We start from the raw sequence: 25921 nt of genomic DNA, 5'->3' as shown, positions 1-25921 counted from the left end.
ACAAGTAAGCATTACAGTAGGTACTTGGTACTTGATTTTGATATATGTAATGCTCATGAGGGTATTCGAGTAAAATATGCAGAGAGGAGATGTTTCAATATTAAAATATTACTTTGAATACATTTTTTGCAACAACTAAGTGGTCGTTTTTGAAGATTTTAGCTATAAAAAGGATACTTCAATAATTAAACATTGCAGAAGGTACTTCATTTTGATATATGTAATGCTCATAAGAGTATTCCACTAAATTATGCAGATAAGATAATTCATGAATACATCCAAACACTTTATAAATATTTAATATGTGCTCGGAGAAATAACATGTGTACGTAGTGAAGTGTATTTATGGTCTTGTCATCCTTGTCCGGACAGAAGGATGACACGGTAGTTCAGCTGGATCAGAAGAGACATCGGAGACGCTTTAATGAACCAAAAGTTGCTTTATTACAAGCGAGCAACATTATTTAGGACTGCAGTACCTGGAGGAACTCCGGTCAAAAAATGAAGGACCTGTCACCTGGAGAAGGCAAACCATCAGTTGTATATTCTTTCTTTCTTTTTCTGGGTGTGTGCTAAGTCAGGATAGCACTGACCATAAAAAGAAGATGTTTGTGTGTAAGTGTCTATAAAACAACTGCTTTAAGTCATAACTCAAATGTTGGCGTTGAGCTTAACAGGTAGTCTTTTCTCAAGGATATGGTTATCACTTTTTACATTCCGGAGTCCCAATTAGGGCCTCTTTCCTACAAGAAGTGATCAAATCCAACTGTGAATGTCAAACTAAGGGGCCTTATCTTATTATGTGCTAAAACTGAAGTACCACTATTTAATTAAACTTGGTGGTTTGCTTTCTCCAATGTGAATATACACATTCACCATATGTAGAACATATTATGAGTTAATCATTACACGTCAGTAGCTTCTAAACAAGAACGAGGTTTTAGCACGTAAACATCTGCTCAACAACGGTCCTTTAAAATCCCAATGATACCACAGAAAAGGCAAACAGTAATTTTTCGGGGGCCGGATCTGGCCAGCCACGTCATTTCGTAGGCTGACGGCGTGGTTAGGGTGGTAGAGTGGCCATTCCAGGAACTTGAGGGTTTCAGGTTCAATCCCAGCTTCTGCCATCCTAGTCATTCATGTCTGTTGTGTCCTTGGGCAAGGCACTTCACCCTTGCTCCTGATGGGCCGTAGTGAGGGCCTCGCATGGTAGCTCCTGCCATTAGCGTGTGAATGTGGCAATAGTGTCCAAGCGCTATGAGTGTCTTGAAGGTAGACAATCGCTCTATAAGTATAATCCATTTACCATTATGTGTTCTGTGAAAGCCTGGAAAAAATATGTGCTTATAAAGTATATCTTTCCTTGCTAAATGATTTGGTCTTTCTATTCTGACATAAAAAAAAATACCTGTACTGAATGCTATTGCATACCTTTTAAACCTTGATTTGATCTAATTATGCAACAAAATATATTATTATCATAGATTCCAAATTTTTTTTTGTTAAAATAAAATAAATACCTACCGTATTTTTCGGAGTATGTGTCGCTCCGGAGTATAAGTCACACGTGCAGAAAATGCATGATAAAGAAGGAAAAAACATATATAAGTCGCACTGGAGTATAAGTCGCATTTGAAATAGACATTTGAAAGGCAATTTAAAATAAATAAAGAATAGTGAACAACAGGCTGAATAAATGTATGTTATATGACGCATAAATAACCAACTGAGAAGGTTGGTTATTTCCTGGGCTACATTATACACCCCCGGCATTCAAATTAAACTCGCGGGCCGCACTAATATTACATTTTCATATTAAGGTGCGGGCCGCGTGTATGAAACCCCTGGTTAATACATAGCAAAAAGCAAAAAAAACCAAAACTTTGTACACTGTGTTATTTCATTTTAAATTCCAAAAGAGTCTTGTGGCTCCCATAGTTGTCTTTATTTTGTGAAATGGGTCAAAATGGCTCTTTGAGTGGTGAGGGTTGCCGACCCCTGGTCTAATGGATGTTGCAATAGCAAATCTTTGTATCTCTGTAGATCAAGGGTCGGCAACTTTCTGACTTGCCGACCCCCCCATTTTTCCGGGAGGTTTCCAGTTTTGAATGCCTCTCCCTTAAATCTCATGAGGATAATATTCCCAGATTTCCATCCAGACAACAATGCAATGTTGAGGGCGTGCTGTGTTGACAATAACATTAACAGGGTGAAAACAACATTAACTTGATAACAACAACATTAGCGCTCCAGAACATGCCGTCGCGTGCGCCGTTATATCATGCTAACTGTGGTGTGCGGCTGCCGTTACCACGCTCTAGTGACTGCAAGGCATACTTGCTCAACAGCCATACAGGTTACACTGAGGGTTGTGTTGCATTTGGACAGGATCTTCTGCTGGTCACCCCCCAAGTTCTTTTGATGACACTTAAGCTGGTTTTAAATGAATCCCAGAGAGAGTAGCTTGTTTGACCTTTTATTCCAAAGCTTTGGAGAGACCACTCTATGAACACATTCCAATCGCATTGCCCAAGCTGATCTGGCCATCCTACAGAAGTCTGGCCCTTTTCCCTATTTTACTCGCCCCCCTCCTCTCCTTACCCCCCAGAGCGAATCCACATATCTAGTCTCCTTCTAAGTCTGGGACATTTGAGATAAGAAGGGTGTTATGGCTAATAGTCACATTCCAGGCCCAAGGTCTATACATGCCCACCACTTCAGCTGCTTTCAAACACAACTACAGAAAGAAATAAACAATTATTGAATATGGATATATGTAGATATCCATCTCCGTCAATCCCCCTTCAGATCTTCTACAAAAGATCTCTAACACAATTACAAAACTTCTAAAGCACCTGCACCACATTCAAGTTTTAGCAAGCTCACACTAAAATAAAAGCATAGTTACATGGGAGATAGATGGAGGGAGTCCACGTCAAAGTCGTCATGGTCAGCGTGGGAAACTAGCAATTTTTGAAAGTCACCACTTTGCTTGACCCCCTTCAGAGACATAGCAAATCCAAAAACAGGGTGGGGTTGACCTTCTACGGCTCTAACAATGATGCGGGTGCATAGAGACCTAGCACAAGGTGCGATAAAGCAACCGCATGAGGCTAGAGTGGCCAAGAAAACTGCAAAGGAGACCAGGACAGACTTAATTCTGTCAGTCCACCTGCCAAAGGTGCCTTGAAGCCAATCTTTGAAGGGGTCAGAGACACCGGAAACTTCAGTAAGTTCCTTAGACAGGGCTTGGAGGCCCTCTAAGGCCCTCTGGACCGAGCCATCGGGGGCGGTGTTGTTAGGAATGAAGGTACAGCATTGGTCACCAAACATTGCACACACACCTTCTTCCTTGGCTAAGATGCGGTCAAGGGCTTTGCGGTTCTGGATGGCCATGAGGGAGGTCGGGGCAAGTTGTTCAGCAAGTCCTTCTACAGCGTCACGAGTCAGGTTGGAATAGTCTCAACAGATTATAAAAACATAGTTAATGCGCACTATATTTTTAGTAGCAGTCACAGGGAAAATAGCACCAATGATAGGAAGGTTCTCAAAACTTGCACAGGATTCATACCACAATTTATCTTGTGTGGGGACCCCCTTAGTTGCCCTATTTCATCAAAGTAAACACCATCAGGGTTTCTCATCAAATCAAAGGAGCCCGTTGCATTCCTCCTAGATGGCGGCGTCGGCTGGAAGTTAAAGAGGCCGCTGAACCAGGAGTTCCAAGGGGTATTATTTTGGTACCCGCTAGGGTGAGTGGGGTCACCAGTCCAACCACAGCCCAAAGCCCAACGGGTGACGTCGGGATTCTAATGTACAATCTTTGCTCCCCACAATACCAGAATAAGTCAGCCCATGCCCAAGGGCCTAATTTGGAGCCATCTATCAGTGTGGTGCACCAGGAAGGGTCAATGTCACCCAATTCTTTGGGAGACGAAGAGAGTCATGTGGATTGAAAATCACACCCTGGTGGCGTGGGTTCAGAAAACAAGGAGATAAGACAGTTTGAGCAATTTTTGTCAGTCAACTTAAAAGGGGCGGGGTAAGTGTGGGGAAAGGGACGTCCAGCGGATCAAGCAACACAATCACCCATGTTTTGGCTCTTGGCCATGCTAGTCATCCACCTGAGCCACAGGTTGCCTGCACCCGCTCCTATGGTCAAAGCTACCAGGTCTTCAGTGGTGACGTCATTAGTATATACAGATGTGAGAGCCTTTGAAACGTCACTGAGGTGGAGTGGCACTTTAGGTGCATCAGAGGGTGCAGAGGTAGTCAACGCCCTCTCAAGGACATTAACTTTAATAATTCCTTTAGAGTCTGTACTAGTCTGGTCAACCCCCAACACAACATAAAAGAGACTGGGCCAATTGGGCATGACACCCACGTTGACAATTGTAAGGGCGATGGGGTTCTGGGAACGATCAAAATTCCTCTGGGAAAGGTCATTTTTTCCTGAATAGTTTTGATGTAATAATAGGGGTTAGTGGGATTCCAATGCCCTGTGTAGTGGGTTACCTGCTTCCACCAGGGGCACCACCTCCTAGAGCAGGGGTCACCAACGAGGTGCCCGCGGGCACCAGGTAGCCCGTAAGAACCAGATGAGTAACCCGCTGGCCTGTTCTAAAAATAGCTGAAATAACAGCTCTTACCAGTGAGGTGCCTCTGTTTTTAAAATGTTATTTATTTACTAGCATGCTGGTCTCGCTTCGCTCGACATTTTTATTTCTAAAAGAGACAAAACTCAAATAGAATTTGAAAATCCAAGAAAATATTTTAAAAACTTCATTTTTTTTTACTTTGCTTCTTATAACTTTCAGAAAGACAATTTTAGAGAAAAAATACAACCTTAAAAATTATTCTAGGATTTTTAAACACACATACCTTTTTACCTTTTAAATTCCTTCCTCTTCTTTCCTGACAATTTAAATCAATGTTCAAGTGTTTTGTTTTGTTTTTTTCTAAAGAATAATAAATACATTTTAATTGAATTCTTCATTTTAGCTTCTGTTTTTTCGACGAAGAATATTTGTGAAATATTTCTTCAAACTTATTATGATTAAAATTCAAAAAGATTATTTTGGCAAATCTAGAAAATCTGTATAATCAAATATAAATCTTTTTTCAAAGTCTTTGGAATTTCTTTTAAAATCTTTGTTCTGGAAAATCTAGAAGAAATAATGATTTGTCTTTGTTAGAAATATAGCTTGGTCCAATTTGTTATATATTCTAACAAAGTGCAAATTGGATATTAACCTATTTAAAACATGTCGTCAAAATTCTAAAATTAATCTTAATCAGGAAAAATTACTAATGATGTTCCATAAATTCTTTTTTTAATTTTTTCAAAAAGATATGAATTAGCTAGTTTTTCTCATCATTTTTTTGGCTGAATTTTGAATTTTAAAGAGTCGAAATTGAAGATAAACTATGTTTCGAAATTTTATTTTAATTTTTTTCATGTTTTTTCCTCTTTTAAACCGTTAAAAAAAGTGTTTTTTTCATCATTTATTCTCAACAAAAAACGTTCCGTAAAGGAAAAAAGATGTACGACGGAATGACAGACAGAAATACCCATTATTTTAATGTATATACATTTATTTATTAAAGGTAAAGTGATACAATTGGCTATTTCTGGCAATTTATTTAATTGTGTATCAAACTGGTAGCCCTTCGCATTAATCAGTACCCAAGAAGTACTGATTAATATATTTATCAATATATTCAAAGTACTCAAAGCACTTTGAGACTACTTCCACATTTACCCATTCACACACACATTCACACACTGATGGAGGGAGCTGCCATGCAAGGCGCTAACCAGCACCCATCAGGAGCAAGGGTGAAGTGTCTTGCTCAGGACACAACGGACGTGACAACGTGGGGATTGAACCAGGGACCGTCGGGTTGCGCACGGCCACTCTACCACTGTGCTACGCCGTCCCAATATATATATATATATATATATATATATATATATATATATATATATATATATATATATATATATATATATATATATATGTGTATATATATATATATATATATATATATACATATATATATATATATATATATATATACATATATATATATATATATACATATATATATATATACATATACATACATACATATACATACATATATATATATATATATATATATATATATATATATATATATATACATACATATACATACATATATATATATATACATATATATATATATATATACATACATATATATATATATATATATATATATATATATATATATATATATATATATATATATATATATATATATTTTATATATATATATATATATATATATATATATATATATATATATATATATATATATATATATATATGTATATATATATATATATATATATATATATATATAAATAAAGGAGTCAAAGGCCTCCTGGTATGAGTCATCTAACATATGGCAGGTCGGGTGGTGGTACACACGGAAACAGCTCAGTCAGGCAGGGTTTTCACTGATAGAATAGTTGCAGCTGGAGTTGGGGTACTCAGCAGGTGTCAGCCATTTCTGGTGCTCCAAGCTGTGGTATGAGCTCATGCTCATGGAGGAGCCTGCGTAGTGGTGTCGCAGCTTGGTTGTTGTACTGTCAGGTAACACCAGGAAGGTCCCTTCTGTGCGATATCGAATGTCAGGGTACAGTTTGTAAAGCAAGTCATTACCAAGCAGGCACGGTGTGTGCAGGTCGACCACGACGGGGTGCTTCAGTGTGTGTCCAGAAATTTGAACCGGAAGTGGTTTGGTGACAGGTAACATTCTTGTGACCTCAGCAAAGCCTTCGCCCTTCAAAAGGGAAGCACACAGTTTCTTTGGTACCTCTGCATTCAGAGATGAGTGGGTGGCACCAGTGGATGGCACCAGTGTCAATCACAAACTGATAACATTGTCCGTTGACACTTATGTCCAGCATGGGGCCTGTCTGTATTTCCTGCTGGGGCTTCTGCTGTGGACGCCCTCTGCCACGCCTTCGTGTTTGACTGGCGGCATGACGGGACCTTTCCTGTTCGGAAATGTTGGGACAGTCTTGAATCCAGTGACCAGGTTGGTCACAGGCGAAACAGTTTCCACCCCAAACTGGCTTTGAAGCACCGCGTTGTCCACCACCCGAGTCCAACCGTCTGGTCTCATGTCTGTTGAGGATTCATTTCTCCGCCTGCTGGTGCTCAAAAGGAAGGTCACCCACTGCTGAATATACATTAGCTGATTTTTGACCTTTCGGTTCTTTTTACATTTTTGCTTCAGTGATTTGTAAATTAAGGAGTTATTTCTTTGCTGCTCTACCACAGCCTTGTCGTTGTCCTCTTGTTTAGTCCAATCCCGCATATCACGTTTAAAATCACAGCATTGATTGTCCCATTAAATGTTAATCAATACCCCTATTTCAAAGATTATACCCACTACTTCATGTATATTTAAGTAACTTTTTAAATTAACTAAAGATTATCTATAAGTTAATGAGACTATCATTTGTGTCAATCACTTAGTTAGTTGTGCACTCTGACTTCCTGTCATGCGTGATATTCTACAAAATAAAAGCATGCATTTATTTAAATTATTCTTTGTGGTTTGCTTGCTGTCTGTTTACTTAAGCTCTCAAAGCTCAGTATGTCCTCTGATTAGAATTTGTTTAATGCTTGGGGGACAATTTGTTATGACTGGAGCGGTGAGTGTGGCGACTTTTGTCTGTACTTTTTCTGCCTCTTCAGACGTCCTTGTTTCCAAGACACATCTCTTATCTCAATTGTCTCACCCAGAAGCATGACTGTATTATATCAAACCTTAATAATAACAAACAACATTCATCATTCACTCTGACCTACACAAAATGGCCTGGGAGAGTGAAGTCACTGGGCTTCCCTGCTTAGGCTGCTACCCCCGCGACCCGACCTCCGATAAGCAGAGGAAGATAAATAAATGGATGGATCATTCACTCATATGATTTCTGAAGTTGGTATTATAAGAACATCTATAAAATACAAATGTATTTCAGCTTCAGGAGTTAACAACTAACCAAACAAACAACCAAACATATTTGCAGCGAACCACCACCAACAGCATACGCTGACACACGAATACCATTTACGAATACCTTCATTAGTCACTTTCTCATCCTTTATTCAATTTGCTTTTTTATTTACAAACCACATCCTGTATTCATCTCTTCCTTACACACACACACACACACACACACACACACACACACACACACACACACGCGCACACACACACACACACACACACACACACGCGCACACACACACACACACACACACACACACACACACACACACACACACACACACACACACACACAAGTTAAGTTTTAAAGAAGGAATCTAGCCTCAAGTATGGAAGGTCGCAAGAGTGACTCCTCTACCAAAAAATAGGAAAGAAGCATTCACTGGATTAAATAGTAGGCCCATTAGCATTTTACCAGTATTAGGAAAATTAATGGAAACAATTATATTTAAGCAAATTCAAAAGTATTTCTCTATAAATAACACTCATTCAGACTTTCAACATGCACAGCTCTCACACAATTAACAGATGACTGGCTAAAACAAATTGACAGTAAATTATTAGTTGGCACAGTGCTACTAGATTTCAGTGCAGCTTTTGATATTATTGACCACAAACTACTACTTATAAAATAGTCTGCTTATGGTTTTAACCTCTCAGCGATTAACTGGATGAAAAGCTACCTAGTCAACAGACAGCGATGTGTCATGTTCAATGGAACCCTTTCAAATATTAAAACATTATATTGTGGTATTCCACAGAGAAGTTGCCTGGGACCTTTATTATACTCCATCCATCCAGCCATCCATCCATTTTCTACCGCTTATTCCCTTTTGGGGTCGCGGGGGGTGCTGGCGCCTGTCTCAGCTACAATCGGGCGGAAGGCGGGGTACACCCTGGACAAGTCACCACCTCATCACAGGGCCAACACAGATAGACAGACAACATTCACACTCACATTCAAACACTAGGGCCAAATTTAGTGTTGCCAATCAACCTATCCCCAGGTGCATGTCTTTGGAGGTGGGAGGAAGCCGGAGTACCCGGAGGGAACCCACGCATTCACGGGGAGAACATGCAAACTCCACACAGAAAGATCCCGAGCCTGGATTTGAACCCAGGACTGCAGGAACTTCGTATTGTGAGGCAGACGCACTAACCCCTCTTCCACCGTGAAGCCCCTTTATTATACTCAATATTTGTAAATGATATGTCATGTATTTTAAAGAATAGTTGCTGTGCAATTTACGCAGATGATACAACAATATATGCACATGCAGATAATTGCACCGACCTGAGCACTATACTACAAGATGAGTTCATGCGGATTTCAAAATGGGTTACAGAAAATAAGATGAAACTTAATATTTCCAAAACAAAATGTCTTGTTATTTGCTCAAAACATGCTCATAGAAAGGAACGCATATTAAATGTTTCTCTGAACGGAGTTCATGTTGAACAAGTTAAAGAGGCCAGGTTGCTGGGAGTTACAATAGATGAAAGACTATCTTGGGCCACTCACATTAAAAACATAGTAACAAAAATGAGCAGAAGCATTTCAACCATAAGAAGAAGTGCCTATTTTTTAACTAACACATCTATGAAGCAAGTTATACAATCCCTTGTATTGTCACATTGACTACTGCCCAGCAATCTGGTCTAATGCATCTAAACAAGATCTAAATAAAATCCAGTTTACCCAAAACAGGGCTGCCAGATTAGCTCTCCATTGCTCATTTAGGACTGGCATTGAGATCATGCATCATGAATTGTCATGGATGAAAGTTGCTGAAAGACTGGCTTGTAGTTTGATCCTATTTTTAAAAAACATCTATACATACCATAAACCTTCATATCTGTATTCTCAGCTCTTGCTTGCCAGTGACAGTCACAACTACAGTACCAGGCTAGCCCAAAGAGGTGCTCTCACCCGTCTTAAACCCAAAAGTGATGTTTTGAAAAAGACTGTAATGTATCGGGCAATCACTTACTGGAATAGACTTCCACAATATCTGCTATCAATCACCAGCATAGTGGGCTTTAAGAATAGACTAAAAGGAGAAGTATTGCGTAAAGAGATTATTCTAGATTGTACCTAATGTCATGACTGTTTTTATTGACTATTGAGTATTTTATTGATTATGGGATAAGCAGCAGAAAATGGATGGATGATACTTTTTCGTCACTTATTGTTTGTCTTTGGTACACTAATGTGTATATTTTAGGCCATTGGTTCTTTGTTTTATTTTTGCAAAAATGTATACAGTATATCTATTTTTATATTGCTATTTTTTATTTTTGTTATGAAAATTATTATGTAACAACATTTATTAGTATTTTTTGGTTCTTTGTTGTTGCTATTTTTGTATTATGACAATTTATTATTGGATCATGTTGTACTGCATTTTAATCATTTGTTCTGTGGTTGTGTGATGTTTTTTGCCTGGACCCCAGGAAGAATAGTCTCCACTGCGGTGTAGACTAATGGGGATCCTTAATAAACTAAACTAAACTAAACTAAACTAAACTAAACACACACACACACACACACACACACACACGCATACACGCGCGCGTAAGCACTCACGCACAAACAGAAAAAAAAACTACACGAAAGCTCTTTCTCTACCTTTCACTTTACCATAAAACTTTGAGTTACTTTTCTTAATTTACCAAACATTTGAGTTCACTACTTTACGAGTGTTGTAAACTCCCTCTTAACCCTTTCAAGAAACGCTCTCTTTTTATTTTATTTTTTAAACTCTACTTGTTGATTTCATTGTCGACAACAGTACATTCAATTGATCATTAAACAGTAACGATTCATCACATTTTCCCAGCCGCCGTCACGTTCCTGTCTGTCACACTCCTTGGCCATTGTGTCTATTTTCCTTAAATTTAGCGCACACTTCCGTGTCGCCTGGATCTCGCAACCAGGGAACTTTATTGTACTTTTACAAATGGCCTCCAGCCGTGGAATTTGTCATATGGTATAGAAGGGCCTCCACCCTTACGGTCCTTAATTTTAGTGCACACGTTAATGTCACATGGATCTTACAACCAGGGAATATTTTATTGTACTTTTACAAATGGCTTCCAACCCATCCTTACTTTTAGTGCACATGTTAATGTCACATGGATCTTACAACCAGGGAATATTTTATTGTGCTTTTACAAATGGCTTCCAACCCATCCTTACTTTTAGTGCACACGTTAATGTCACATGGAACTTACAACCAGGGAGTATTTACTATTTCCGATACAACGTTACTCTTTTAGGGGAGACCAAATCCCAAACAGGGCGAGCCACACCCGACTATTTGCTTACTCGTCAGTGAAACAGCCCGTCACGGTAATGTTGACACAATGCCGTGAGTTGACCACTTATTTACAACTTTTATGTAATGGCGGACAAGGCAAAAATGCAACCAATCCATCAAAATCATCACTCTGTCTCTGGGATACAAAACAGTGTTTGACTTACAGACTTTAGGACGGACTCCTAACGCAGATTTTAGAAAAAGGCTCTCCTTACCTTGATTCATGTGTTGGCCAAGTGAGTCTGTCCGGAAGATTGTAAGTGATGTCCAATATTTAGCGTGTCATCTCGGACGAGCCACCAATTGTTGCGTTTGGACCAGATCTTCTGCTGGTTACCCCCCAAGTTCTTTCGATGACACTTAAGCTGGTTTTGAATGAATCCCAGACAGAGTAGCTATTCTGACCTTTTATTCCAAAGCTTTAGACCAGTCTATGAACAACACATTCCAATCGCATCGCCCAAGTTGATCAGGCCATCCTACGGAAGTCTGGCCTTTTCCCCTATTTCACTAGCCCCCCTCCTCCTCTTCCCCTCCAGAGCGAATCCACATATATATTCTCCTTCTAAGCCTAGGACATTTGAGATAAGAAAGGTGTTACGGCTAATAGTCACATTCCAAGCCCAAGGTCTACACATGCCCACCACTTCAGCTGCTTTCAAACACAACTACAGAAAGAAAGAAATAACTCTTGAATATGGATATATGTAGATATCCATCTCCGTCAGTTGTGATATAAACAACTTGAACACTCTTACTAATATGCGCCACACAAAACAAGAATGACAAACACATTTCTGGAGAACATCTGCACTGTAACACAACATAAACACAACAGAACAAATACCCAGAATCCCATGCATCCCTAACTATTCCGGGGGCTACATTATACACCACCAACCCACCCCGTTCCTCTGTTCGTCGGTTGAGGTGGGCGGGTTTGGGAAGGGTGGGTGTGTATAATGTAGCCCGGAAGAGTTAGGGATGCATGGGATTCTGGGTATTTCTTCTGTTATGTTTATGTTGTGTTACGGTGCGGATGTTATCCCGGAATGTGTTTGTCATTCTTGTTTGGTGTGGGTTCACAGTGTGGCACATATTAGTAAGAGTGTAAAAATTGTTTATTCGACCACCCTCTGTGTAACATGTTTGGCTGTTGAACAAGTTTGCATTGCAGTCACCCACGTGTGTCTCTAGAAGCCACATACAATATGTAAATGGGCTGACAAGCTGTTTGCTACGTTTGTAGAGGGTTTCAAGTGCAATGTCATCACAGAATGCCCTTAATATTTTTGTTTGGGTGAAAATCAGCAGACATTCGAGATAACAGCTACATTGAAATTTGGGAGTCCCCCGGATAAATTAGGATGGTTGGCAATTGTGATGTTGTCAAGCGGCATTCATGCGGGCCGTGTGTCCGTGTGACCCCTGGTTTATACATAGCAAAAAGCAACAAAAAACGTTGTACGCTGTGTTATTTCCTTTTAAATTTCAAAAGAGTTTTGTGAAACGGGTCAAACTGGCTCTTTGAGTGGTAAAGGTTGCCGACCCCTGTTCTAGTCTCTTACGTGAATGAGCTTAATAATATTATTTGATATTATACGGTAATGTGTTAATAATTTCACACATAAGTTGCTCCTGAGTATAAGTCCCACTCCAAACTATGAAAAAACTTATAGTCTGAAAAATACGGTAAATATCTGTTTGACACATGATTTCAATGCAAGTTATCCATAAAATTTTAACATTATAATAATAATAATAATAATGGATTATATTTATATTGCGCTTTTCTATTGTTAGATACTCAAAGCGCTCACAGAGAATGGGGAACCCATCATTCATTCACACCTGGTGGTGGTAAGCTACATATGTAGCCACGGTTGCCCTGGGGTAGACTGACAGAGGCGTGGCTGCCAGTTTGCGCCTACGGCCCCTCCGACCACAACCAATCATTCATTCATCATTCATTCATTCACCAGTGTGAGCGGCACCGGGGGCAAGGATGAAGTGTCCTGCCCAAGGACACAACGGCAGCGATTTGGATGTCAATAGGTGGGAAGCAAACCTGCAACCCTATGGTTTCTGGCACGGCCGCTCTACCCACTACGCCATGCCGCCCAATTGACAATGGACTTTAAAATACTGGTGACTATATGCCATTTTTACCGAATAAATACTTTAATACCCTTTTGCCATATACATTAATACACTACAAAAATTATAACCGTAGATTTGACTGTAAAACACTGCTGTTACTGTTTTTCTATTCCAATTACAGTGAAAAATATTCTAAAAAGAACACCGCAAATGTTAAAGTAAAATTCTATGGCCATCAATGGAAACAAGTTTGTCATGCTTGTCTTAGAAGATGAAACAAAATGGCATGCATTTTCTTTTTAATTATTTTTAATCCACATGCATGAAATTGAAGTTGCAAGAAGACATTGTGATGCAGAGAACAATGACAGCAAAAACGCCACTTTATCCACTTCATGATTTGAACTTGGTTACAATTTGCAGGAGAGAACAGAATAGCAGTACTAAAAAGAGCGATCGCTACAATAATAGTACTACATAAAATACTGTCTCATTCAGGGGAGGAGTACTGGCCAGCAAACAGGATTGTGTTGGTGGGGTTGTATCGTATGAAGAACAAGAAGGGGTGGTCAGCGTTGAAGGTGTGTGAGATAGCTGATGTGCTCTTCACAAAAACGAGGGCTGTTGCTGCAGCAGCCTCGCTTCCTTCCTCGTTGACCTCCACAAATGACTTATGGACGACTTTGGACAAGACCAGGTCAGTGGCAGCAGACATGCCTAAAGCAAAAACAACATTTCAATATTGTTGACATGCAGGTATAAGGAGGTTTAACGGACAAAAGGCACAACATTTAAGAGAGTATTAAGGGGACACCTTTAGTCAAAAATGATTTATGGGGGTCAAAGGTCAATGATTTATGAGGGGTCAAGGTCAAAGGTCAAGATCAAAGTCAAGGTCAAAGCCAAAGGTCAAGTTCAAAGTCAAGTGGGTGTGGAGTTAAAACCTGAAGTGGGAGTGGTTTAACCAGGAAGAGGGTGGAGTTTTAACCAGGAAGAGGAATTGCTTTAACCAGGAAGAGGGTGGAGTTTAAACCAGGAAGAGGGTGGAGTTTTAACCAAGAAGAGGATGGAGTTAAGACTTTGAGAGGGAGTGGTTTAACCAGGAAGAGGGTGGAGTTTAAAGCAGGAAGAGGGTGGAGTTTTAACCAGGAAGAGGGTGGGTTTAAGACCTGAAGAGGGAGTGATTTAACCAGGAAGAGGGTGGGGTTAAGACCTGAAGAGGGATGGGTTAAGAGGGAACAAAGGAGGGTGCAGGTTGAGGTCAGTTTTAAGGAATGTTGTATTGACGGATGGGAGAGTTATATGCGGTCAAATGTGGACAGTTTAAATGTTTACGATCATTTGAAACAACATCCAGACTTCACGAAAACATTTAAACGATTGGGAAGAACTAATTAGGTTAAGGTTAACCATTTGTTTGACCCTGCTTCGATGTATTGATGGCTGGGAATGTTACGTGGGAAGATGTGGACACGCACACACACGCACACGCACACACACACACACACACACACACGCACGCACACACACACACACACACACACACACACACACACACACACACACACACACACACACACACACACACACACACACACACACACACACACACACACACACACACACACACACACACACACGCAGAGGGGGGATAGAAAAGGGTGGTGTAAGGCTTAGTCGTTATTTGGAGCTTTATACGTTAGCGTAAAGACTTTGTTCGATTAGGCCATGATTAGTGAAACGCCTGTTTCGATTTATAAAAATAATAAAACTTACTTTGACGCTCCGCGGAAAAGTCGAGTGTTTCTAAATCGTATGCAGATGCCGCCGACCGAGTCTTTGCGTGAGAAATGGGACTTGGAAGCGTACGGGATGGACGGATCTTTTGGATTTGTATTCAGTTACGAAATGGACGCCCCTGCTTATTTCGGCTAAAAGAAAGAGATACGAACATTGATGAATATGAATATACCCTTTGAAAAAGCACACACACACACACACACACACACACACACACACACACACACACACACACACACACACGCGCGCACACACACTCACACACGCGCACACACACACACACACACACACACACACACACATACACACACACACACACCATTACCTCTGCTTTACCACGTTATCAGACAATGGTTTAACTCCATTTAAGCATTTAAACGTTAAAAGCATTGCACGTGTACGACGTTGTAATACTTTTTTTTTCACCAGCCGATGACGACGAAGTGAAAGACGAAGAACTTTGTTTGATCGATCTTCCAAAGTTGGAAGATGATTATCGAGGTGTGTTTAAACCTTCGAATTATTTAATATTATGTGTATTCATTATTTTGTTTCATAGAGGAATTGCTGTAAGATCCTAACGCGATCGTTTTAACACAATCGCAGTCAGGTGAGTCAAATGATTCTCATTTTACAAGAAAAAAACATGCGGTATACAATACATATATACATATATTTACTTACAGATTGTCCGTTTACATTTCCTGCTCGTTGGACCCCCTTAACCAAGCAAGCGCCGTCAATGGCCGTCGGAGACAGTCAGCCATTCCAGGCAGAGGAGAAGGCTTGATTCCGCCAAAGAACCCAGACATCGAAACCTTGGTTTATCACTGATTATTTTATTTAATACTATGTTTCCTTGTGGGATAACTGCTGCAGCTCCTACCTTACTTTTTATAGTTTTTGATGCATCCGTATATATCATATCTCAACCCATTTTTCTATCTGGTAACTATTTACATTTCTATTCTTTAGTAATTGCATGTTTACCTTTGGGTTATCATACATCCACGGTGGTATTGCAGGAATTGGTACTGTAGGACTAACTTTAATATTGTCAATTTTAACTTTATTACATATGTCTCCTATAATCCACCCAAAACTATTTTTTTTTTTTCTCTTTTTCTTGGCAGTTTGGTAGCACTTGACAAGTCGGATATCCTTGCTTGGATCCTTTTAAAGTTGCCCAATAAACTGCTGAGAGTTGATCTCTCCTCTTGTCCAAAGGTTTTTCATTCATTTTTACTTGTAATACTACTGCCACTAGGGTTGAAGTAGTAGCTCCACAACATAACCTTAAAGCCTGTGACTGGATCCAGTCTATTTTCCCAAGTCATGTTTTTGAAGCGGATTGGTAAATAATGCATCCGTAATCAATAACATCTGGAATTAAAGTGATATATATATACATATATCGTTTTCAACGTCAACCTATCAGCCCCCAAAACATTACCCGGCAAAGCCCTCATTATATTCAACACCTTTTTACTTTTTCCACTATTTTTAATTTTCCTGAAGGAACACTACTGAAGGAATAAATAAAGTACTATCTAATCTAATCTAATCTAATCAATTCTATTTTGCTGATGTGGGTTGACTAGTTCAAACCATATTCCTAAATATTTAAATACTTGTACCTCTTCTATATTTTCACCGTAGAGTTTTTATTTGGAGCTTGTTTTGTACTTTTCTCTTTGTAAAATGTATGACTTTTGTCTTTCCAACAGAGAATCTTAAACCCCAAGCCGTTCCCCAGTCTTGAACATTATTTACCACTTTGTTAGTTTTTTGATTATTTCTTTTGACTCTAAATAATATACTAGTCTTTCATTAATCATTTTTTCCATTACTTTCCCCAAATTTGAGGTCAATGCTATTGGCCTATAATTACTCTGACTTGGATATTGGAATTATTACCGCTAATTTTCCCCTCTGCTGGTCATTCTCCTTCTTCATATATCCTGTCATATCATTTCAAGACCACTTCTCTGACGATGCTACCTAAGTTTTTCATCATTTGCTAACTCACCAGGTCTTTCCCCGGTGACGTATTTTTAACCTTTTTCAAAATTCGAACCATTTCATTCACAGAAAATGTCATATCCATAGTGTTGGTGAAGCTATCATCGTTGTCTTCCATCATTTCCCCAATATTTAAACTCATTGTTTCTTCTCTCGATAATCATCTTCCAACTTTGGAAGATCGATCATACAAAGTTCTTTGTCTTTCACTTCGTCGTCATCGGCTGGTGAAAAAAAAAAGTATTACAACGTCGTACACGTGCAATGCTTTTAACGTTTAAATGCTTAAATGGAGTTAAACCATTGTCTAATAACGTGGTAAAGCAGAGGTAATGGTGTGTGTGTGTATGTGTGTGTGTGTGTGTGTGTGTGCGTGCGTGTGTGTGTGCGTGCTTTTTCAAAGGGTATATTCATATTCATCAATGTTAGTATCTCTTTCTTTTAGCCGAAATAAGCAGGGGCGTCCATTTCGTATCTGAATACAAATCCAAAAGATCCGTCCATCCCGTACGCTTCCAAGTCCCATTTCTCACGCAAGGACTCGGTCGGCGGCATCTGCATACGATCTAGAAACACTCGACTTTTCCGCGGAGTGTCAAAGTAAGTTTTATTATTTTTATAAATCGAAACAGCCGTTTCACTAATCATGGCCGAATCGAACAAAGTCTATACGCTAACGTATAAAGCTCCAAATAACGACTAAGCCTTACACCACGCTTTTCTATCCCCCCTCTGTGTGTGTGTGTGTGTGTGTGTGTGTGTGTGTGTGTGTGTGTGCGTGTGTGCGTGCGTGTGTGTGCGTGTGCGTGTGCGTGTGTGTGCGTGTCCACATCTTCCCACGTAACATTCCCAGCCATCAATACATCGAAGCAGGGTCAAACAAATTGTTAACCTTAACCTAATTAGTTCCTCCCAATCGTTTAAATACGTTTTCGTGAATTCTGGATGTTGTTTCAAACGATCGTAAACATTTAAACTGTCCACATTTGACCACACATAACTCTCCCATCCGTCAATACAACATTCCTTAAAACTGACCTCAACCTGAACCCTCCTTTGTTCCCTCTTAACCAATCCCTCTTCAGGTCTTAAACCCACCCTCTTCCTGGTTAAATCCCCCCTTCAGGTCTTAAAACCACCCTCTCCCTGGTTAAAACTCCACCCCTCTTCCTGCGTGTGAAGATGGCGGCGCCCGGACGGGCTGCGACACTGCGGTGCTCTTGCTAAAGATGGAACATTTGGCGGAAATGCCGGACAGTTCTGCAGACTTCATGGCTGGCTCGCATCGTGGTCACTCCGTGATCACGTACGACCGCCAGACACTTCTGGATATGGACACATCGGGCCGTTTTGGACTGATAGACGCGGGCGTGCTAAACATGCTAACTAGCATGGGGATACGTCGGCGGCTACATCCAGCGGCCTGTGAAGCAGGGGAGTATAGTAGAAGCGGGGGCCGTCTACGGAGCAGACGCCAGCGGTGTGATCGGAAACGCGGATGTCGAGCGGGGCTAAAAACAAAGCAGAAGGCTAATCCCCACAGAACACCACTTCCCTCCACCCTGAAGACGGATTTAAATAAGGGATGCGAGACTACTGGTCTGGGTAAGGAGTCAGTTAAATTAGAACAAGTTTTTTCTGCTTTGAGTGTTTCAGAGTTGGACATGTGTTTTACTGAGGTGGCTAACTATGATGCGTGCAGTTTATCAAAGCAACAAACAAACAATCGGAAAATCCCCGTTACTGAGGAGGCTAACCATGATGCGTGCAGTTTATCAAAGCAACAATCAAACAATCGGAACATTCCCGTCGTATCAATTCCTAGATATGGTCGTAATTATACTGAATGCACTGGGCATAATAAACACAACATTATTAATATTGCTACTACGGATAATTTGATCAAAAATTCCCTAAAACAGCCCACTACCTATAATATAGGTTTTTTAAACATAAGATCATTGTCTCCCAAAACGTTGTTAGTTAATGATATCATCAGAGACAACAATCTTAACGTCATCGGTCTCAGTGAAACCTGGCTTAAACCAAACGACTTTTTTGCGCTAAATGAGGCATGTCCTCCTAACTTTACACATGCGCATATTGCCCGTCCGCTTAAAAGGGGTGGGGGGGTCGCACTAATATACAACGAAAACTTTAACCTTAGTCCTAACATAAATAATAAATATAAATCGTTTGAGGTGCTTACTATGAGGTCTGTCACACCGCTGCCTCTACACCTGGCTGTTATCTACCGCCCCCCAGGGCCCTGTTCGGACTTTATCAATGAATTCTCAGAGTTCGTTGCTGATCTAGTGACACACGCCGATAATATAATCATAATGGGGGACTTTAATATCCATATGAATACCCCATCGGACCCACCGTGCGTAGCGCTCCAGACTATAATTGATAGCTGTGGTCTCACACAAATAATAAATGAACCCACGCATCGCAACGGTAATACGATAGACCTAGTGCTTGTCAAGGGTATCACCGCTTCCAAAGTTACGATACTCCCGTATACTAAAGTATTGTCCGATCATTACCTTATAAAATTCGAGGTTCAGACGCATGTTCGTCAAACTAATAATAATAATAACTGCTATAGCAGCCGCAACATTAATACGGCCACAACGACAGCTCTTGCTGACCTACTGCCCTCGGTAATGGCACCATTCCCAAAGTATGTGGGCTCTATTGATAACCTCACTAACAACTTTAACGACGCCCTGCGCGAAACCATTGATAACATAGCACCGCTAAAGTTAAAAAAGGCTCCAAAAAAGCGCACCCCGTGGTTTACAGAAGAAACTAGAGCTCAGAAATTATTATGCAGAAAGCTGGAACGCAAATGGCGCACGACTAAACTTGAGGTGCACCATCAAGCATTTAGTGATGGTTTAATAACTTATAAACGCATGCTTACCTTAGCTAAAGCTAATTATTACTCAAATCTCATCCACCGCAATAAAAACGATCCTAAATTTTTGTTTAGTACGGTAGCATCGCTAACCCAACAAGGGACTCCTTCCAGTAGCTCCACCCACTCAGCTGATGACTTTATGCAATTCTTTAATAAGAAAATTGAAGTCATTAGAAAGGAGATTAAAGACAATGCGTCCCAGCTACAACGGGGTTCTATTAACACTGACACGATTGTATATACGGCGGATACTGCCCTCCAAAATAGTTTCTCTCGTTTTGAGGAAATAACATTAGAGGAATTGTTACAACGTGTAAATGGAATAAAACAAACAACATGTTTACTTGACCCTCTTCCAGGGAAACTGATCAAGGAGCTCTTTGTATTACTAGGTCCATCAGTGCTAAATATTATAAACTTATCACTTTCCTCGGGCACTGTTCCCCTAGCATTCAAAAAAGCGGTTATTCATCCTCTTCTTAAAAGACCTAACCTCGATCCTGACCTCATGGTAAACTACCGACCGGTGTCTCACCTTCCCTTTATTTCAAAAATCCTCGAAAAAATTGTTGCGGAGCAGTTAAATGAACACTTAGCGTCCAACAATCTATGTGAAACCTTTCAATCCGGTTTCAGGGCAAATCACTCGACGGAGACAGCCCTCGCAAAAATGACTAATGATCTATTGCTAACGATGGATTCTGATGCGTCATCTATGTTGCTGCTCCTCGATCTTAGCGCTGCTTTCGATACCGTCGATCATAATATTTTATTAGAACGTATCAAAACACGAATTGGTATGTCAGAGTTAGCCCTGTCTTGGTTTAACTCTTATCTTACTGATAGGATGCAGTGTGTCTCCCATAACAATGTGACCTCGGACTACGTTAAGGTAACGTGTGGAGTTCCCCAGGGTTCGGTCCTTGGCCTGCACTCTTCAGCATCTACATGCTGCCGCTAGGTGACATCATACGCAAATACGGTGTTAGCTTTCACTGTTATGCTGATGACACCCAACTCTACATGCCCCTAAAGCTGACCAACACGCCGGATTGTAGTCAGCTGGAGGCGTGTCTTAATGAAATTAAACAATGGATGTCCGCTAACTTTTTGCAACTCAACGCCAAAAAAACGGAAATGCTGATTATCGGTCCTGCTAGACACCGAACTCTATTTAATAATACAACTCTAACATTTGACAACCAAACAATTAAACAAGGCGACACGGTAAAGAATCTGGGTATTATCTTCGACCCAACTCTCTCCTTTGAGGCACACATTAAAAGCGTTACTAAAACGGCCTTCTTTCATCTCCGTAATATCGCTAAAATTCGCTCCATTCTGTCCACTAAAGACGCTGAGATCATTATCCATGCGTTTGTTACGTCTCGCCTCGACTACTGTAACGTATTATTTTCGGGTCTCCCCATGTCTAGCATTAAAAGATTACAGTTGGTACAAAATGCGGCTGCTAGACTTTTGACAAGAACAAGAAAGTTTGATCACATTACGCCTGTACTGGCTCACCTGCACTGGCTTCCTGTGCACTTAAGATGTGACTTTAAGGTTTTACTACTTACGTATAAAATACTACACGGTCTAGCTCCATCCTATCTTGCCGATTGTATTGTACCATATGTCCCGGCAAGAAATCTGCGTTCAAAGGACTCCGGCTTGTTAGTGATTCCCAAAGCCCAAAAAAAGTCTGCGGGCTATAGAGCGTTTTCCGTTCGGGCTCCAGTACTCTGGAATGCCCTCCCGGTAACAGTTCGAGATGCCACCTCAGTAGAAGCATTTAAGTCTCACCTTAAAACTCATTTGTATACTGTAGCCTTTAAATAGACTCCCTTTTTAGACCAGTTGATCTGCTGTTTCTTTTCTTTTTCTTCTATGTCCCACTCTCCCCTGTGGAGGGGGTCCGGTCCGACCCGGTGGCCATGTACTGCTTGCCTGTGTATCGGCTGGGGACATCTATGCGCTGCTGATCCGCCTCGACATCTCTGCGCTGCTGATCCGCCTCCGCTTGGGATGGTTTCCTGCTGGCTCCGCTGTGAACGGGACTCTCGCTGCTGAGTTGGACCCGCTTTGGACTGGACTCTCGCGACTATGTTGGATCCATTGTGGATTGAACTTTCACAGTATCATGTTAGACCCGCTCGACATCCATTGCTTTCCTCCTCTCTAAGGTTCTCATAATCATTATTGTCACAGACGTCCCACTGGATCATTATTGTCACCGATGTCCCACTGGGTGTGAGTTTTCCTTGCCCTTATGTGGGCCTACCGAGGATGTCGTGGTGGTTTGTGCAGCCCTTTGAGACACTAGTGATTTAGGGCTATATAAGTAAACATTGATTGATTGATTGATTAAAACTCCACCCTCTTCCTGGTTTAACCACTCCCTCTCAAAGTCTTAACTCCACCCTCTTCTTGGTTAAAACTCCACCCTCTCCCTGGTTGAAACTCCACCATCTTCCTGGTTGAAACTCCACCCTCTTCCTGGTTAAAGCACGCTCTCTTCCTGGTTAAAACCCCACCCTCTTCCTGGTTAAACCACTCCCACTTCAGGTCTTAACTCCACCCTCTTCCGGGGTAAGCCACACCCACTTGACTTTGAACTTGACCTTTGACTTTGACCTTGATCTTGACCTTTGACCTTTCCCCCTCATAAATCATTGACCTTTGACCCCCATAAATCATTTTTGACTAAAGGTGTCCCCTTAATACTCTCTCATGTACATTCATCACAATAGACAACTGAACCAGTGTTGCAAGGAAGGCGACACTGATAGATAAATCCCCCTGATTAGTGATCAGAGGCAGCTAGGTGATCACTCTGATCGTGGGCGGCATAGCTCGGTTGGTAGAGCGGCCGTGCCAGCAACTTGAGGGTTGCAGGTTCGATTCCCCCTTCCGCCCTCCTAGTCACTGCCGTTGTGTCCTTGGGCAAGACACTTTACCCACCGTCTCCCAGTGCCACCCACACTGGTTTAAATGTAACTTAGATATTGGGTTTCACTATGTAAAGCGCTTTGAGTCACTAGAGAAAAGCGCTATATAAATATAATTCACATCACTAATCAAAGGTATGTGTGGCGAACAGTGCTCAGAAGCAATTGTGAAGTCACGGCAAGGCACAATCAAATCAGGAAGTGGAATGAACACTAAACACATAAAAACAACACAAAAACTGTCAAGCAAAGAATGAAAAATATAGCGCAACATGTTTCTATTGATGGCTCTTGGACTGCTGACAGATGTCAACATTAGCCGTCGTCAACATTACCGCAAACAAAAATAACCATCGCTTACATTTGGAACTTTGACCAAACATAAGATTTTAAAATCTATGGGAGTTGCATTTAGAGAGTTATTGGGAGCATGTGTTCAAAAAACTAATAAAAAGATGCTGTACTTATTTATGTATTTCCTCCCCCTGTCGGTCTTAAACAATGACTGACATGTAGATTATATGTTCTGATTTAATCAGCATTTCAGTTTTTTTGATGGCATTTCAGTTCGGCAGCTGTTTTTACAGACTTCACACACAATTCGTCCAGAAATTATCACATTTAGTTTACATGAACATGAATCTGTGCCTGTATGTATGTAGAGTATGCTGATTAGGTGTCCGAATGGAGAAATTCTTATCCAATTGTATCTTTAAGTTACTTAAAGAAAAATGACCCTTTGAGTCTGTAGTCGAATACATATTTCAACTTTATATTGTTTTGATCAGGCCTGGGCAATCATTTTGACTCGGGGGGCCAAATTCTGAGAACAAATTGTGTCTGGGGGCCTTTATTATTTTTAGGAACACAAATACAAAACCTCACAATAATGTCTGATTGAATGCTAAAAACGTTTTGACAGACCGCCTTAAAAACTGAATGGAAATTCAATTTTTTTTACAGAATGAGACACCCAGAATGTACATGAAAATAAAGAATGTGAGATTTACAACATTAAATATGAACGATAAAACACAGAATATTGACCCCGTTTTGAACGTCACACCCCCTCTCCATCCTCTTACACAAACACAGCAAAAAAGTTTTTTTTTTTAAAAAAAAGACCTACTATCTGATACTTCTGATAAATCACTAAGCTTTAGAACTTTGTTGTAAAAATCTCCTTCCGCATCTATCCCTGACACCCACATTTCGGGCTCTGGAAACACTTTGCGGAAATGCTTCCCACCCACACTGCTTGGTGCCTCGTCTGAGCTGCTGTGACTTAGATTACCATAGTAACTAATTAGATTACCATAGTGACTAGTATACCATGCAAAAGTGTAGATTTCAACCATTGAAAGACTTAGTATAGTCTCCCAGGTGAATTCAAAACGTAACACCTAAAACAATCCTAATATTCTTTTAAACCTTGGTGAGTTAATTAAAATGAGTAGCTAAAAATATTTTTGTCGTTTAGAGCGCCTAAAGTATTCCTTTTACAGTTGTAGTTAGACAACATCATGCCTAAAAATAGTGAGTGAATAGAGGGATTTCAACTTTTCCCGGAAATGCATCGCCACAGCCATTTTGAAGGACAAGCGTCATCGTTCACGATAGGGCTACACGTAATATTTCCGAACTATTCGGTGGAAAATAACATTGCAGTGATACAATGGAGAAATACTGTGAGTCATTAGATTAGAAGTCTATTTGTCGTTATAAGGAGCAAACAGCTGTAATTGAATGCAAAAATCCGTACAAGATCAACAAATCTGAGTGGAACAAAGAACATGCACGACATCTTCCCTGATGTCTCATACCTGGACTTTGGGAACCCCGTAAATGTTCAACCCAGCCCATTACACAATTTGAACGACTTTCAAAATTATTGGAGTCAAGTTTGTTTGGGAATGGGTTCTTCAATATTTATATTTATCTGTATAGACCCAGTAGACATCGTGTCATCAAGCCTAAGCCGATCATATTCTGAAATCCCAAAAAAAGGACAAATATATGCCTGCCAAGGCCGTGACTAGGTGAAAATTTGCCAACGATACTTGAACTTGCTTTATAAATAATATATTTATTTAAATAAAGCCTTTTTTCTCCTCTGTTGACAGCAGTGTTGGCACTAGGAATTTTCAAATTGGGGTCCATGGACCCCATCAAGTCATAAAAATGGGGTCCCACGTTAAATTTTTGGTGTCCCACTTTTTTGTAAGCGTTTTGTAAACAAATGATAATCGTATGCATTGTCCTGTTATATCTCACATCATATACTGTGTTTCGGAAAAAGGTTGTCATAAAGAGAAAAAAATAGAAGATAAAAACAAAATAAATGTAATGCGGATGTTGTACCGATCTGTTGTGGTGAAGAAGGAGCTGAGCCGGAAGGCAAAGCTCTCAATTTACCGGTCGATCTACGTTCCCATCCTCACCTATGGTCATGAGCTTTGGGTCATGACCGAAAGGATAAGATCACGGGTACAAGCGGCCGAAATGAGTTCCCTCCGCCGTGTGGCGGGGCTTCCCCTTAGAGATAGGGTGAGAAGCTCTGCCATCCGGGAGGAACTCAAAGTAAAGCCGCTGCTCCTCCACATCGAGAGGAGCCAGATGAGGTGGTTCGGGCATCTGGTCAGGATGCCAGCCGAACGCCTCCCGAGGGAGGTATTTAGGGCACGTCCAACCGGTAGGAGGCCACGGGGAAGATCCAGGACACGTTGGGA

The 25921-nt window shown here is 40.6% G+C and overlaps 1 protein-coding gene across 4 annotated transcripts in view; it reads right to left on the bottom strand.

Annotated features, from left to right (window-relative positions):
* Positions 1–13784: 13784 nt before the first annotated feature.
* The window catches only part of LOC133569632 (leukocyte elastase inhibitor-like), a 51692-nt gene continuing 39555 nt past the window's right edge, over positions 13785–25921 (bottom strand). For all 4 annotated transcript variants that reach the window (XM_061922109.1, XM_061922111.1, XM_061922110.1 and 1 more), the window contains one exon: positions 13785–14210. In XM_061922109.1, the coding sequence (XP_061778093.1) occupies positions 13984–14210 (227 nt within the window). In that variant the 3' untranslated portion in view covers positions 13785–13983. The remainder of the gene's footprint in view (positions 14211–25921) is intronic.

The sequence above is a fragment of the Nerophis ophidion genome, linkage group LG15 (genome assembly GCF_033978795.1).
Source record: "Nerophis ophidion isolate RoL-2023_Sa linkage group LG15, RoL_Noph_v1.0, whole genome shotgun sequence".
Classification (NCBI taxonomy): Eukaryota; Metazoa; Chordata; class Actinopteri; order Syngnathiformes; family Syngnathidae; genus Nerophis; species Nerophis ophidion.
Note: the sequence above shows the minus strand (reverse complement) of the source record. Positions and strands in the feature narration are given on the sequence as shown.